At 42.3% G+C, this 16526-nt stretch overlaps 1 protein-coding gene across 13 annotated transcripts in view; it reads left to right on the top strand.

Annotated features, from left to right (window-relative positions):
* The window catches only part of MSRA (methionine sulfoxide reductase A), a 385886-nt gene that overhangs the window by 257305 nt on the left and 112055 nt on the right, over window positions 1-16526 (top strand). Inside the window, exons 5-6 of one of the 13 annotated variants that reach the window (XM_054561182.2) lie at window positions 8742-8829; window positions 11318-11633. The exons of the other annotated variants lie outside the window; for them this stretch is intronic. Of the exons in view, the coding sequence (XP_054417157.1) occupies window positions 8742-8829; window positions 11318-11357 (128 nt within the window). The 3' untranslated portion in view covers window positions 11358-11633. Of the gene's footprint in view, window positions 1-8741; window positions 8830-11317; window positions 11634-16526 lie in introns of those variants that run through there. 13 annotated transcript variants of the gene reach the window in all.

Below are 16526 nucleotides of genomic sequence, written 5' to 3'. Positions count from 1 at the left end.
CAAGAATATGATTGCAGACATTTATTGACGGAGGAGAGGAGGGGCTGGGGAGAAAAAGGGTGAGAGAATAAAGGCACAGCCACATTCGGCGCCTTTGCCCCCCTTACAGCTGTCAGGGGTGGGAAAATTCCCACAGAGGAAGACGCCAGACAATAGCGATCCGTTCACCTTTGATTATTGCATTATTCCTCCTTAATGCAGTCTTTTGTCTACAAAATTAAAGTGTCTTTCCAGCAGCTCCAAAGTTTTCCTGATTTATAGTTTCTTTATTTCTCTGAGTTTAGCCTTTCTCGTCTTTTGACGTTATCAGGTTTGATTTTTTTTTAAAAAATGTATGTGGTGATAAAGAAGAACATAAAGGTAAAATGCAGTATTCACTAGGTCCACAAAGCTTGCTCATTTAAATATTTCATTTGTTCTCTTTGGAATTTGTGATGTGGAGATATTAATATATTTGGGCTATAAACAATGGTGGTTGGAAATTTTATTTGAATGCATACACAAGCGAAATATTCCATGTTGGCAAATATCATTGTATTCAATAATGAAGCAATTTCAAGATCGCATCCCAGCAGCCTTACAGGCCCTGCTTTGCCAGTGTGATGATCTGATATTATGCAGCTTATGAACTGAAAAGTCCTATGCAATAGATGTGGTTTTTCACAAACCCTCTTCATTTGGCGGTCAGTCTATTTCACGAAAGTATTTTCCCTTTGGTGTCAGATTTTTGTGTAGTGGTTATGCAGTGTTATTTCTTGATGAGTGAAGTTTTTCTCCAAATGTATATTATGCTTCATGGTGGACTCTTCATATGCCTGTAGCAGTGCAGGTTGGTGGGTCCTGAGTGCTGGTTCTAAGAACCATCCCATTCCAGGGCGATTTGCCAGAGGGCAAAGGTCAGAGATGAGGCAAGAGCAGCAAAGTGACAAACTCGAGCAGGATGAGGCAGGTTCGGGATCCAGGCAGATCTATCAGGGCAGGTGGGGGCCTAGAGGTCTGGGCCTAGGAAGGAGGCCGGGGGCACGATTTCCATGACAACAAAGTCTGGTTTGACCTGGGAGAATGGGTACCTGGTGGAAGAGGGATGAGGTATGGGGCAGGGTAGGGAAAGAACCGGTAGGACAAGAACACTCTAATCAGAAGGTTCACGTGTCACCCTAGCTTGGGATATGGGACATCACGTCATGTGGGAAGGCAGGTCTGCGGGCCTAGATTGCTTTGGTTCTGCAGGAAGCTCTGCAGTGTGGATCATAAATCAGGGCAGTGACAGCCAGTTGCTCGTTCTGGTAAGTCATCAATCCAGATGGAGCAGACGTTCAGCCATTTGACTGTCAGAGTCAAGGGTCAGAAGAAGATGATAAGAGCTCCAAAATTATCAATGAAGACACGTATCAGAGGCCCAGGCAAGGCCTGAAGTCATGTAGGTGACAGGTCGGGTCTGTGTCCTTTAATGTGGCCAACTGTAATGCCATGTCCTGGTAGAATCTCCTTAGGCTTAGGCCTGGCAGAATTGTAAAGAAGGCCAAGTCTGTCGTCAACTTCTCTCTCCATACCGCTCTTAAATGCTTTCATTTGATCACATCTTCCTTGATTAATTGGGTTGCTAATACCGGCCCCTGAACCTCGGGGAGAATACTACTATGATGAGGGTTTGGGCTGGGAGAACTCACCTCTCTGTTCATCAGTTGGCCTTCCATGGCTTCTGTGTTTGTAATGGTGGTATCTCTGGGGTTAAAAAAGATTTTCCAGATCTTCACATCATAGGTGGCAATATGGAGACCAAAACAAGGCAAGGGCATGCCTAAGGTTGTAGCGTGATCCAGTCTCCCCGACTAAATTCAGAGAACCACTCATCAACAACACCAGGGCAACCCTGACTGCCCCAGGACCCCTCCAATGTATGGTCCCCACCCTTCTGCCTCTCTTATGGACCATCTCCTTCCACAGGTCAGTGGCCTCCCCAGAGATGAGGAAGAGGTAAGGAAGGGCAGGGGATGATGGTTAGTTAAGGGAAGGGCGAGAGATCCTCCATCAGGAACCTCTACTCCACTGACTTTGTTTTTCTTAAGCTAGTTTGTTAGTTTCTATTACATGCAACAGTAACAAAAATCCTTACTAATCCACCCATTCGATCCAAACAATCTTATGCCCATTATATTTGCCAGGTGCCCTTTTATTTTTTTTGTTTTTTATTTTATTATTTTTTTGAGACTGAGTCTTACTCTGTTGCTCAAGCTGGAGTGCAGTGGCGTGATCTCATCTCACTGCAACCTCCACCTCCCAGGTGCAAGCAATTCCCCTGCCTCAGCCTCCTGAGTAGCTGAGATTATAGGTGCACGCCACCATACCTGGCTAATTTTTCATATTTGTAATAGAGTTGGGGTTTCATCATGTTGGCCAGGCTGGTCTTGAACTCTTGACCTCAAGTGATCCACCCTCCTTGGCCTCCCATAGTGCTGGGATTACAGGTGTGAGCCACTGCGTCTAGCCACCAGGTGTGCTAAACCACTAAGGCATCTGGGATACGCAGGAGTATCCAGCCTCTTGGTTAATGTAGGAATAAAATATATTCCTACAGGAAGAAAATAATTAATTCCAATATGCTGAGATCAAGTGAGCATACAGATAAATGTGCATAAGACCACAGGCTAAATGTTAACATGAAATCATTAAAACAAGTATGTGTTAGCACTTGAACATTAAAGGCAAAAAACAAACAATAACCAACCCTTAAGTTCAGAATAACTCTGGTATCAATGGAGTTGATATTCCTGGGGAACCCTGAAGGTCCAAAAACAATGATACATGTCAAGTGTCATTTTTCCAAGGTCAGAATTTGAAGCCTGCTCCTTGAAGGATGGACCAGAGGCAGGGGAGAGCCAGGCTACAAATGAACTTGGCTGTCACTCACTCACCACATCTGACCACAGCTGCTTAAGTCTCTACTTGAGGTCACATGGCAACCTGTCACATTTCACAGTAAAAGTTGGTCTTGAAAAGAAAGCTGCCACTAGAGAAGATGAGGGTGGTGAAGATATGTAAGACTGTTCTTACTCAGAAAATGGACATTTTCAAAGAGAGCAGCAGGTTGGATTTGGTGGTGACTCTGATCTGTGAGGCAGTAGCCCGCTCCAGGTTCTTTTCAGAAACAAAAGTGATTACTAAAACTACTTGAGCAGTGCTCTTGCCTGTGCCAGAATTGCTTATCAACAAAAAGACAAAACTTGTGTAGAAGTTGAAAAGGCATTGACATTTGATGTGAAGATGTGCCCAGGAAACATGATTTCCACAGAAATAAGACTCAAGAGAAATATATTTTAATTAGCATGTTGAAAGATTTTAATACCTTTTTGTAAAGTCATTAAGGACTTGAAGGGGCCTTAAATTTTTTAGTTATAATTCACTGCATTTTGTAGGAGAAGCAGTATCTACACTGATACTTACAAATGTGGAGATTCTCGCTGACGTCAATGGTCTTACTGCAGTAGAAACAGCAAGAATTTAAGCTTAGAGTCCCCTTTCAGTTAAATCAGATCTTCATGGCATAGGCTAAACAGAGAACATTCAGCATGTTCTTTCCTGCTTCAAGGTGCTGAAGCAGCTCTCATAGTATCTGCCCTAATGGACATCTAGATGAAGTCCCCATATGTTTTCTTCCTTTTTTTTTTTTTTTGGATGGAGTCTTGTTCTGTCACCTAGGCTGGAGTACTGTGGTGCGATCTTGGCTCACTGCAACCTCTGCCTCCCAGGTTCAAGTGATTCTCCTGCCTCAGCCTCCTGAGTAGCTTGGATTACAGGCACCCGGCACCACACCCAGCTAATTTTTGTATTTTTAGTAGAGATGGGGTTTCACCATGTTGGTCAGGCTGGTCTCAAACTCCTGACCTCATGATTCGCCCACCTCGGCCTCCCCAAGTGCTGGGATTACAGGCCGTGAGGCATGAACCACTGTGTCTAGCTTTCTGCCATTTTGGAGGGAGCAAAGCTGGTAAGTGAGAGATTGGAAGGTGTAGGCTTTTTAAGGTGAGGCCCGAGACCTGTTATTCCACAGCCACTAGACAGTGAGTCTGAAGAGGATGCCACTCCACGGATTAGCCTAAGGAGGAATGACAGACATGCTAGCATCATTACTCATGTGGTCAGTAAGTGGAATAGTCTTTTCTTTTAATTTACCAATTACCACAGAACCTCTACTTTTGCTGAAAGATTTGAATCCCACTGTTTAAGCCAATAGGTTCTATTCTGGCCTTCTTTCTTAACTCATGGGATGAAGATAGTTCCTTTAGGCTTCTGAGGATAGACTGGCAGGTGTACATTCCTGGCCATGGGGTACCCAGACTCCCACTGTCTCCAGGCAACGTGGTGAGTGCCTGAGATTTAGGAGATTTGAGTTCTGGTCCCTGGTTAGCCCCTTCCTAACCACATGATTTTGGCCAGGACACTTACCCAACCTGAACCTCCATTTTTCTCATCTACAAAAAAAGGGATAATAATGTCTATACTGCCAACTTAATGGTCTGATGTAGGAATTAAATAAAATAGTGTGAAAATAACATGAAAATGGTATAGGTGCCATGCCAGTGCCAGCTATTGTTGTTACGTCTTTCTCAACACAACAATACAATTCCATCAGATTTTATTTTTACATTTATTCTTACATCTGTGTTGCCCTTGATTTTTCCTCTGGGTAAGTATTTACCCTGCATCTACTAAAGTGTGGGTTTTCTACCCACCAAGATTCTTGTGTCTCCTGCATTGGTTGGAAAGAGTTCAGCATTGTTTATGTTGTCTTCTGGGACCTTGCTGGTGCTGACAGTGGTGATGAGGCTGGTGGATCCTTGCTCAAAAGCCTCCTTAAGGTTTCTTCTGACAGAGTAATCTAAAGAACTGGATCAGGCTCCCAGCATTTCACGGCTGGTCTATATCCTCGTAACTAGCATGACCTATGCATGAATAACACAATTCAGACCTCCTAGTCCTGCGTAGGACACGGGGCACAGACTGAGTGCCTCGGGCGAAGCCACAGGTACACCAGGCAGAGAGTCTTCAGTTTTGTGTGACTTCACCCACTAAATCTGATTTCTCAATTGCAACCCATCTTGCTGTCCTCAGTCCTGGAGCAAGGGAGAGCAACATTTACTGAGCGCCTCTTAGGGGCCAGTCTTAGCGATAGATGTTTTATAATCCTAATTTCATTTAAATCTGACCATAACCCTGTGAAGTAAGGATCATTGTCTTTGCTTAGCAGAAGAGGAGCAATGAGGTTCCAAAAGACAATCTTGCTTAATGTTAGTGGCAGTATTTGGATGCAGCTCTGTCTAAAGCTCAGGTCTATTTTCTTTTCCCTACACTAGAGGAATCCAAGCTTCCTGACTAGGAAGACCTCTTCTAAGGATGCACATTTTTTTTTTTTTTTTTGAGACATGGTCTTGCTCTGTCACCTAGGCTGGAGTGCAGTGGCACAATTGGCTTACTGCAACTTCTGCCTGCCAAGCTCAAGACATCCTCCTACCTTAGCCTCCTGAGTAGCTAGGATGACAGGTGCACGCGACCATGCCCAACTTATTTTTTGTATTTTTGGTAGAGATGGATTTCGCCATGTTGCTCAGGCTGGTCTGGAACTCCTGGGCACAAGGAATCTACCTGCCTAAGCCTTCCAAAGTTCTGGGATGACAGTTGTGGCCACTGTGCCCCGCTGGGATGCACATTTTTATGGATCCTCCAATGATAACAATTGTGCTTTTAGTATATTTTAAAAAGCAAATATATTAAAATGCTACTATGGATTTAATTATACTTTAAATTGCATGCCTATTGTATTCACCACTTCCACGTCATGTACTTCTGGAAAATGGAACTATTGTACACATAATGCATTCTCCAGGCTCTAGATCTTGCCTGCTGCATAGTTGGATGTGTGGACCTTTTTGGCAACTCCAAGCCTTCCCAGAAGACTGTGGTCTGGAAACTGCTCCAGTGTGCTCCTTGGGGAGCAGTGGCCTTTGCAGAGGCCTCTGGCTGAGACTGCTGGTTGAACCCAATATTAGGGTTCCCCCACCTGTGTAGTTTAAGAATTTTAGCTGGTGTGCAGCCACCCAAAAAGACAAAATCCCTCAGACACCTTAGAGCTAAGTATGGCCACATGTCTAAATTCTGACTATGGGGGCCTGAGTAGAAGTGACAGCGTGCAGCTTCTGGGTTTGTGGCCTTAGAGGAAGGGGGGGCGTTCTCTTCCACTTCCTGCCTTCCCGCAAGTTTGTGTGGGGCTGAAGTGGTGGACCATCATGAAGCCCAGGGATGGAGCCTGACCCTTGTCCTGCTAGAGTTGCAAGACAGAGGAGCCAGAGTCACCATCCCAGGCTGGATCTTTAGGCAAGAACTCTTGTTTAAACTACTGCTATTTTGGTTCATTTAAGCCTTCTTATTCTTTTCTACAGTAGCTGAACCTATATCTTGACTAACACAGCCTTCAACTATAAGCTGGTGATGAACTCCCAGTCACCCTTCTGAAAGCCTTAATTACAATGTTCCCTTAATTAAAACGTCTTTAATCAAACCTGTTGTTAAGAGTATGGACCCTGGGGTCAGAGACGTCATGGCTGTGAACCAGATCGGCCCGGCAATCGCTGTGTGGACAGGCCTCATTTCTCTCTATCCACTTGACCACCTAGGTCCTCCAACGGTCTACTAACTGGCCTGTCTCATCCTTTCTCATTCCCTGCTCCATAATGCCCTGTTAAAAACACAAAACCAGCTGTGGTCCCCTCTGGCTTAAAGCACTTTGCTGGTTGCCCGGTTTCTTTGGATGAGATCCAGACTCTTTACAGTGGCCAGTGTGGCCTGGGATTACTTGATTGGCACTTGCCTTTCCAACTTCGGCGCATACCACAGTTCTCCCCAGACTCTGCCCCATCCCTGCTCACTGTGCTTCAGTTACTGTGGCCTTCATCTGTTCCATTCCTGGAAGACTTGAGCTCTTTCTTGCCTCGCACACTGCACCTACTGCTTAGCCTGTCTGTAGCTCTTGGTCTGCCACCAACATCACGCAAGATTGCAAGTCTTTGGAACCTCATTGCTTCTCTTCTGCTAAGCAAAGTCAGTGATCCCTACTTCATAGGGTTATAGTCAGGATTAAATGCAATTAGGATTATAAAACATCTACCGCTAAGACTGGCCCCTAAGGGGTGCTTAGTAAATGTTGCTCTCCCTTGCTCCAGGATCAAGGAGAGCAAGAACTATGTGACCGGCTCCTTCTCCTTTAAGTCTCAGCTGAAGATGTCATCCTCGGAAAGGTCTTCCCTGTTTACCCTAATTAAAGTAGCACTCCCAGCCCTCACCCCCATGAACTTCTGTACGATCGTTCTCTCCTTCCTTCCTAACTCATCATGAGGTAAAATCATGTGTTTACTTGTTTATTGCTTATTCTCTGACTCCTCTAGAAGGTGGGCTTTGTATTAAATGTTTTCTCATTGAACTAGTGAATGAACCTCTGTTTCTGCATCTGTAATAGTTTGTGCCTTCTCAGTGTGGGGGCGCACACGGGAGCGGAGCCTGCTGTGCAGAGCGTGGCGCCTGGTGCGGAATAAGCGCTGGCTCTAATAGCTGTCGTGCTCATGCCGCCTGTGGAAGGGCCGCTTCCACCAGCTGCTGTTTGTTTGTCTTGTTCTTTCGTGAATCCCAGTATTTCTCTGCTTGTTCTCTATCATTTTTCCTCAGCTCATGTTCTGATTACCCCTGATGGCTTCCTATTCTTGGTTCACACCCTTTATCCTCAATCAGCTCCTCTTCACCCCTTTCCACCTGCAGCACAGCTCCCAGTTGTCCTCAGAAGGCTTGGTCTGGTTTGCCCCCATGGGCTGCACCGTCTATGCTGTTGGGTTTCCTGGGGCCCCGGGGCCACACATCCTGGCCTTACCATGAGCTGGGGATTCTGTGGGGCTCCTCAGCCTGTGCTTGGAACTAGAGAGCCTCCAAGGACTCTTCTCTACTTGGTGTCCTTGGACTGCACGGGCTTCCCTGCCAGACGTGTGCAGTCACCATGAAGCCCTGCTCCAGGCGAATTTTTTCCAGGTGGTCCCAGGAAATCGGGTGGGATAGGTCCACTCTGTGTTCAGGAGGTTGGCTCCCGAGGCTCTTTCCAGGTGCGCTGTGGAGAAGCAGGTCCCCTGTGCTGTCTACTGGGAAACATTCATTGAAGGGAGACAAATCCTATTTTCCTTCTGTTCCCCATCAACTTGGCAATAAAATGCTGTCGTTCGTATATTTGAACTTGCCAGATTAATATCTGAACTTCCTTGTGCTGACCCTTTGAAGTTAGTTTTTTAAAGTAAGTCACCAGTTTTGAAGGACTATCCTTTTTTAGACCATATACAAGGAATCTATCATCTGCAAATAATTAGACAGTGGGAATGATATTGTATTGCTAATGAGCAGATGTGCAGACTCGGAGTGGAGGAACAGCTGCACACATATAAAATGCAAAAGCGACCCAAACCCAGCATTATGAATTCTGAAAGGGATTTCATTCTTTTAAGAATTTCAGAAACAGAGAAAAATGAAACAAAAGAATTTAACTGATATTTTTATTAATTGTTCTTTCAGTCACACTTTCCCTTGTATCACATTATCATACGTGTTCATAGTATCTTTGCTGTTTGCAAAAGTGTTATTTGCACTTTTAAATCCTTCTGTCATATAATACTACAAAGCTTATATTTAACATTTTTCCTTTGCCTTTCTAGTGTTACAAGGGTTTGGTGGCTGCACGCTGAATGATAGACTCCTACTGCAGGTCTTTCCTGAGCTGTGCACGATGCTAAGTGCTCATGTGTACGTGATCCCATTTGATCCTTAAAGCAACCTATGAACCTTAGACCCATTTTATAGAGGAACAAATAGGCCCAGAGAGGTGACGTGATGGCACATGCCACTTACTACATTGCTTGACAGAGGTGGAATTTGGACTTAAGGGCGAAACTCGAAGCCTGATGTTCTTTCTGTTGGGTGGCACATGGCCCCACAGTGCTACACAATTCTATCAGAAAGCAGAAAACACGACCCACTGGAAACAGCAGCACATTATCCGATGATTTTAAACTCTTTGTGATGTCCATTACAATTTTATAATCCTATTAAGGATTTGCAAGATGAAAAAGTTCACATAATCAGGCTTTTGAAAACTTTTAGCCAGGAAGAGTTTCACATATCTTAGATAGTAATGGTTAGGTCATTTAGAATTTGTATAAATTGCTGAAATGGTATGAAATCAGTAAAAAGAAATGAAGTCAAAAGAATTACTAGACTTCACATAAAAGAATACTGAATTAGGTCAGAGAAAAATCAGAGCTGATAACACTGGCAGGAACTAGGATTTCTAGGTTCCAGGAATGGCAGGCTGAGTTATTCAGACCACATTGCCCACTGAAAGCAGCTCCAAATGTTGAATAAAATGCAACTATATATATAAAGCATCACATCAAAGAGCTGACAGAACTATGAGGAATTAACCAGGTTGAAATGGAAGGCAACACAGGAACCCAGACAGGTAAGCAGAGGATTAGATATATCTTTATTCTGAGCAAACTTGTTAATCCCAGAAAATCTGAGCTTTGAGAGCCTTATTAAGGACGTAGAGGGAGTGACCGGCACAATTGCAGCACTTGACCCAGTGGACATGATAAGACACTGTACCTCACACCTGGGGGGGGCGCCTTCTTCTCAATCACATATGGAACATATTCCACGCCATAAAAGGCTCAGTATGTTTCAAAGGGATTAAAATCATATAGCTTTTGTTTCTCTTACCATAATGCAAGTATTGAGAAAATCCTCTTATGTTAGAAAATGTAAAAATTTCTGGCCAGGCGTTATGGCTCACATCTGTAATACGAGTGTTTTGGGAGTCCAAGGAGGGAGGATCACTTGAATCCAGGAGTTCAGGACCAGTCTGGGTGACATAGTGAGGTCTCTATCTCTACAAAAAATTTTTAAAAAACTAGCTGGGCATGGTGGTGGCACATCCCTGTAGTCCCAGCTACTCAGGAGGCTGAGGTGGGAGGGTTGCTTGTGCCCAGGAGGTTTAGGCTGCAGTGAGCCATGATTGTGCCACTGCACACCAGCCTGGGCAACAGAGCAAGACCTTGCCTGAAAAAAACAAATCTGAATATCCTAGTTATCAAAGATAAGTCATGATGGAAATTGTAAAATACTTTGAATCAAATGATAATTAAAATACTATATGTTAAAATTGATAGGGCGTAGGTAAAGCAGTTCTCAGAGGGACATATAGAGCCTTAAATTCACATATTAGAAGAGAAGAAAAGCTGAGCTAAGCGTCCATCTCAAGAACTTAGAAAACCAGCAACAAATTCAACCCAAACAGTATAAAATAAAGGAATAATGAAGGGCAGAAAGAAATGAAATGGGAAGCAAACAAACAGAAGATCAAAAAAGCGAAGAGGTAGTATTTCACGATGGCTACAAAATTGATAAAGCTCTGGGAAGTTGTTCAAGGAAAAAGTGAGAAGGCAGAAATATACAACATTAGGAATAAAAAGTGGGATATCACTACAGATGTGGGAGATTTTACAGAAACCAGGAAGCTATGATAAGCAACTTTGTGTCAATAAATTTGAAAAGTTAGATACATTCTTTAAAAATATAGTTTAATAAAACTGAATAAAGAAACCACTGGCTTTATCAGTGCGTTCTCCCAACATTTAAGGAAGAAATAATTGCAGTTTTTCATAATGTTTTCAAGAGATTAGAGACAGATGCAGTCCATCTTATGATCCTTGCATAATCTTGATACCAAAACTTAAGTATGTAAGAAAAGAAAATTATAGGACAGTCTTACTTATGACTATGTTTGCAGAAATCCTACGCGAAGTATTAGCAAACTGAATTTAATAGTATATAAGAAAATAATACATCATGACCAATTTTAGTTTCCTCCAAGGAACACAAGCTTAGTTTAGCACTTCAGTATTAGCCCATGTAATTGACCACCTTAGCAGGTATTTTAAAAACATGTATGATTATTGAAATAGATGCATAAGAAGTATTGAATACAATTCAGTATTCATAAATGATTTAAAAACACATATAAAAGATGACTTTCTTATTCTGATAAGGAGTACGTGCAAAAGCCTATAGCAAGCATTGTATTTAATAATGAAGCACTGAGAAACTGCAGAGAATGCCATCGCAATTTCTAATCAGCATTGGAGTGGGGGTCCTAGCTCATGCAATAAGTCAAGGAAAGAATAAATGTATACTGATTGAAAAATCCACTAGATAACTATTTATCTTTCCCCAGCCGGACACCATTCCTCTTCTCCCTTGAAGTCGTCATGTGACTGAGTTCTGGCCAGTGGAATGAGGAAGAAGTGACATATGCTGCTTCCAGACCTGGCTCAGAAAAACCTCCTGCATGATCTGTGAACTTTTCTCTCTATATTCAGTCTGCCTGCTGAATGTTAATGCCAAGGGAAACCTTTGAAGCAACATATTGAAGGTGGTGAAGCTTCTGTCAGACTAGGCCCCTGAAGAGTTCATGAAGCAGAACTGTTACCATCTCCTTTTTATTAACTGCTTTGCATGATTATAAAAGAAACTTCTATTATGTCCACCCACTGGAATTTCAGGGTTTACCTATTTACAAGGAACTGGTACCTTGAAGTGGAGTGCTACCAAAAAATCTAAAAGAAAAAAAACAGAAAACAAAAAACAAAAAAAAAAAACATGGCATTGGCTTAGTAGTTAGGCAGCTGGAAGATCTAATATTGGGTCTTGTTGATGGTTGGTAAACACACGAATTCTCTCCAAATTGTTTTATGAATTCAGTGCAAATCCAAATGAGATCGCAACAGTTTTGTTGTTGTTGTCAGTGTTGTTGTTGTTTTTGTGGATCTTAAAAGCTAATCTCGACATTTATAGGGAAATGCAAAAGTCCAGGAAAAGCAAAGATACTTGCATAAGAACAAGAGGATGGGAGGACTTATTCTTCCAGATATCGAGTCATTATAAAGCTACAGCTGTTAAGACATTGTGAATCTGATGTAGGGACAGATGAATAGAGAGTTCAGAAACAGACCCACTCATGTCAAAGTATGACAGATGACACAGTTGGCATTTCATAGTACTGGGGAAAGAATGGCTTTTTAATCAATAGTGGTAAGATAATTTTCTTATAGGAAGAAAGTTAATTGGATTTCTACCTCACACCATACACACAAATCAATTCCAAGTAAATTGAATACATAAATGTCAAAGGCAAACGTACAAAACTTCAAGTAGATAATTTTCATGACCCTGGGTTTCGGAAGCATTTCCTAAACAAGACACAAAAGCACTAACCGTAAAGGAAAAATATTTGACAAATTTAACTATATCAAACTCTGACAACTTTGGTTCATCAAAAAGCATCATAAAGAAAATGCCAAGAACAAAAAAAATGAAAAATAAAAAATAAAAAAAATGCCAAGAACAGAGAGATTATGTTTGATAAAGGATTAGTGTTCAGAATATATAAAAAACAGACTTAAATATATGTGCAGTATATTTTTTTAGAAAAGACAGACTGCTGAGAGAAAAAATGGGCAAAGGACTTGAATTATGGCAAAGAAACATATAAAATGATAATTAACGTTATTAATCAGGAAAATGCAAATTAAGATCAAGTGAGATTCCATTACACACCAAGCAGACTGACAAAAAGTGAAAATCTGACATTAGCAGACTTTAATGAATTGGCAAGCATTTAGAGCTCCAGGAATTCTTGTACAGTCATGTGGTTTTGTAAATTGGTACAACTACTCTGGAAAAATAGTTCAGCATGTAGTTAAGTTGAAGACATGCAAACACTATACACCAACAATTCTATTTCTAGGTATGTACTCAAGAGAAACTCATGCATATGTATAAGAGAATACATGTCAAGAATGTTCTTTACAGCCCCAAGCTGGTAATGTTCATTAAGGGTAGAATGTATAAATCCATTGTGGTGCGTTCATACAACGGGATATTATGAAGCCATGAAAATGAAGAAAATGGAAGGACCTCATGATCATAATTGTAAGTGAAAGATTCAAACTATAGTATGATTCCATTTATATTAATTTTAAAAATAGGCTGTATTAGTCTCTTCTCATGCTGCTAATAAAGACATACCTGAGACTGAGTAATTTATAAAGAAAAAGAGGTTTAATGGACTCAGAGTTCCACATGGCTGGGTAGGCTTCACAATTGTGACCAAAGGCAAAGGAGGAGCAAAGGCACATCTTACGTGGCAGCAGACAAGAGAGTGTGTGTAGGGGAACTGACCTTTATAAAACCATCAGATCTCATGAGACTTATTCACTGTCATGAGAACAGCATGGGAAAGACCCGCCCCCCCATGATTCAGTTACCTCCCACCAGGTCTTTCCCATGACACATGGGGATTATGGGAGCTACAGTTCAAGATGAGATTTGAGAGGGGACACAGTCAAACCATATCACAGGCCAAACTAAACTAGGTTTATTCTGAATGTGTCTGTGCTAAAGAAATTATTGCAAAAACCAGGTGTGGTACAACTAGAGAGGGAAGGCATTGTCATCAATAGAGACACATGGAAGACTCTCAAGGGTACTGGCTGTACTCTCTTTCTTGACATTAGTGGTGGTGATGTGAGTATTCACTTTATAATGAATAATTATAAATAGAGTAATAGTAGACACTTAACTGTGCATATCTATTTTATGTACTTTTGTACATTTATGTCTTATGTACTTTTCTGTAATTGAATCTGGAAACTACAAAGGTATAATATGTCGATTGCTACTTCTGCTAATATGAACACTGTCCATGATGGACTAGCTTTGTAAATGTGTGTGCACATGTGTGCTTGGTACTGATTTCAATGTAAGCATGTTGTAAATCTCATGTAGCGGGGCACTTTGGCTGTAAAACTTTAAGATTTGGACTTGCAATGATGACCTAAAAATTTTACTATTTTGAAAGTTTTCTAATATTTTCATTATTTGGCCAAACTTGGGATTTTAGAACATAAACAGATATGGAGTCCCAAAAGACATTCTAGGACACATAATAATTAAAAAGATTTTCTTTGGCCGCCATAAATAGAATTTCCCTTTTACACAAAATTCACACCATGATAACTTTTTACCTTTCGTGAAGAAATCACCACATCTTTTCAAAATAATTTATGGCTGTAGAAGTAATGTGTACTCCTTACTGAAAATCAGGATCTTTCATTTTTCTTTTTGCTTTTAGATATGGAATAAATATTTGGCACCTCTGTTATAAAGCAACACTATTTCATCTCCCTTGAGATGCACTGCATGAGAAAATGCAAAGAACATTGTGCAGATGATAGTGACCGTATTATGTGGCTGTCTTCCTTTTAGACATAGATCCCTATATTCCACTTTTTTTAAACTTAAATTATATATATTTACAAATGGGAATAATAGTGGTTAAGATCACGGACTTTGGAGTTAGATGGTTCCAGATGCAGCACTGGCCTTCAGCAGGCAACTAGCCTCTCTCTGAGTGTCAGTTTCACCTTTGAGGGAGTGTCAGTTTCACTTTGGCAGTGGGAGAGGGCGGGGAAATGGGTTTACTAATATCCTCCAAGTATTTGCAGAATTGGTGAATAACGTAGTAAAGCACAGTGCTTGGACATAGTGAGAACTCTAGGATTGTTACTACTTTGATGATCCCTCTCCCTCTCTCTCTCTCTCTCCTTCCACCTCTTCTTCTCCCCCTCCCTCCCTCTCTCCCTCCCTCCCTTCCTTTTGATGAAAGGAGGGCTGTCCATTCATTTATTCAGTGTTTTAAATTAAAAATGAGCTGTCAGCTAAAATGGACAGGATTAAGCTCTCAGATAAAGTGAGATAGTTATATTCATAGGGCTTGTCTCAGACACCTAAGGTAAAGGCAAGGTGCACCAGGAAGTGTCACCTGGATAATAAGAAGTGCCATCTTTCACTGTGAAGGATAGAGGCTCATCCACCTAGGGGAGGACTTCGGGACACCATGGCCTGTTTTTTCACAGAGACCCTATTTTCCAGCAGAAGGCAGGAGGCCACCCTGAAGCAGCACCTGGATGAGCTCTCCCACCAATGCCAGCATCCCTGGTGGCCTTCCTGTGCCACTGCAGCATGCAGGTAGCCTTTGGTGCAGCAGACTGTAAGGCAGGATCCGTTTTCTCTTAGAAGCAGTCTATAGAAGAGAAGAATGTGGAGGTCGTGCTGGTAGGAGTCACTCTATTTTCAACCAACATGGATAGTCCTCCTAATGAGATTGCTCCCGCGAAGCTCCCTAAGATAGAGATAGCGATTTCAGACCCTGAGGAGTCGGTCCTGACTTGTCCTGATGTTCACTATCAGCTGGTGACTCCTGGGACCTCGTAAAGTGATCACCTAGCAACAACTCTTAGCATAAACTTCCCTTTAAAGTTCTCATGTTCAGACACATTTATCACGTCTCCAATCAGGATGGATAAAACAGAGTTGGTACCCAAAGATGAGCTGAGGCTTAGGAGGCCCTCTGAGCAGAGGAGAAGTCGTCGTCTTATGCTTTGTTATAGATGAAGCGTTTCTGTTTTCCTCTGCTTCCTCTGGCTCTGCCGAGAGGGAGAGAAACCTCAGAGCAGTCTTAGGGTTGTTTGTCCCTTTAAAATCTTCTTTGGAGAAAGTGGATGGAGAAATCTCAAGCAGTTGGTAGATGCCAGGAGGTCAGTTCTCATCAAGAATGCCCCAAAGCCCAGTCCTCATTAATCAGTTCATAGAGTACTATGGAAGAATTTTAAGCACAAGGTGTTGTTTCTGAGCCAGTAATTCTCTTTCCACTCAACACTGAAAGCCCACTGCTTGCTTTCCTGGTACATGAAGACAGCCAAATAGTGTCAATAATTTTTCCTCATAGTTTTTCAAAAGCCAAGTGGAGGGCACAGTGAACTTTGCAACACTTGTTGCATCTGTGGGAAAGGGGGCTCTGGGTCGTTGGTTGGTGATTATGCTCACTCAGGGTTCCAGAGAATTCTGTAGCTCCTGGGAGTCTGATCTTTCCATGCATCTCTGGTCCCCACCGTGACTTGTCAAGATACCTATGTGGTTACACGCCCAACCCACCAGCTTCAGGACCCACCAGGCCCCTTGTCAGACCTTGTCCTGCTTCTTCAGAGTCCTCAGAACGTTCCAAGCTTGTTCTTATTTCTGGGCCTTGGGCTGGGATGCCCCCTCCCCAGCAGGTACCCTACATCCAGAAGCACTTTGTTCCGTTGTCCTCGATTATTTTGCTGTAACTTCTCATGCATCCATTTTGGAAGGAGAAAGGGCTTTGGTGTCGGGGCGATCAAAGTTTAAATCGCAGGATGGCCATTTACCTGCTATGTGACCTCAGGTGGGTCACTGAATGTCTCTGATCCATAATTTCCTTTTTGTCAAAGAGGGTTAAGAATATCTTCTCCACAGGGCTCAGGTGAGGATGAAACAAGAAATGATGGCAAAGACCTCTCACA

This window comes from Pongo abelii, chromosome 7 (assembly GCF_028885655.2).
Source record: "Pongo abelii isolate AG06213 chromosome 7, NHGRI_mPonAbe1-v2.0_pri, whole genome shotgun sequence".
In the NCBI taxonomy this organism is placed as follows: Eukaryota; Metazoa; Chordata; class Mammalia; order Primates; family Hominidae; genus Pongo; species Pongo abelii.
This window is presented reverse-complemented; position numbering and strand designations above follow the sequence as displayed.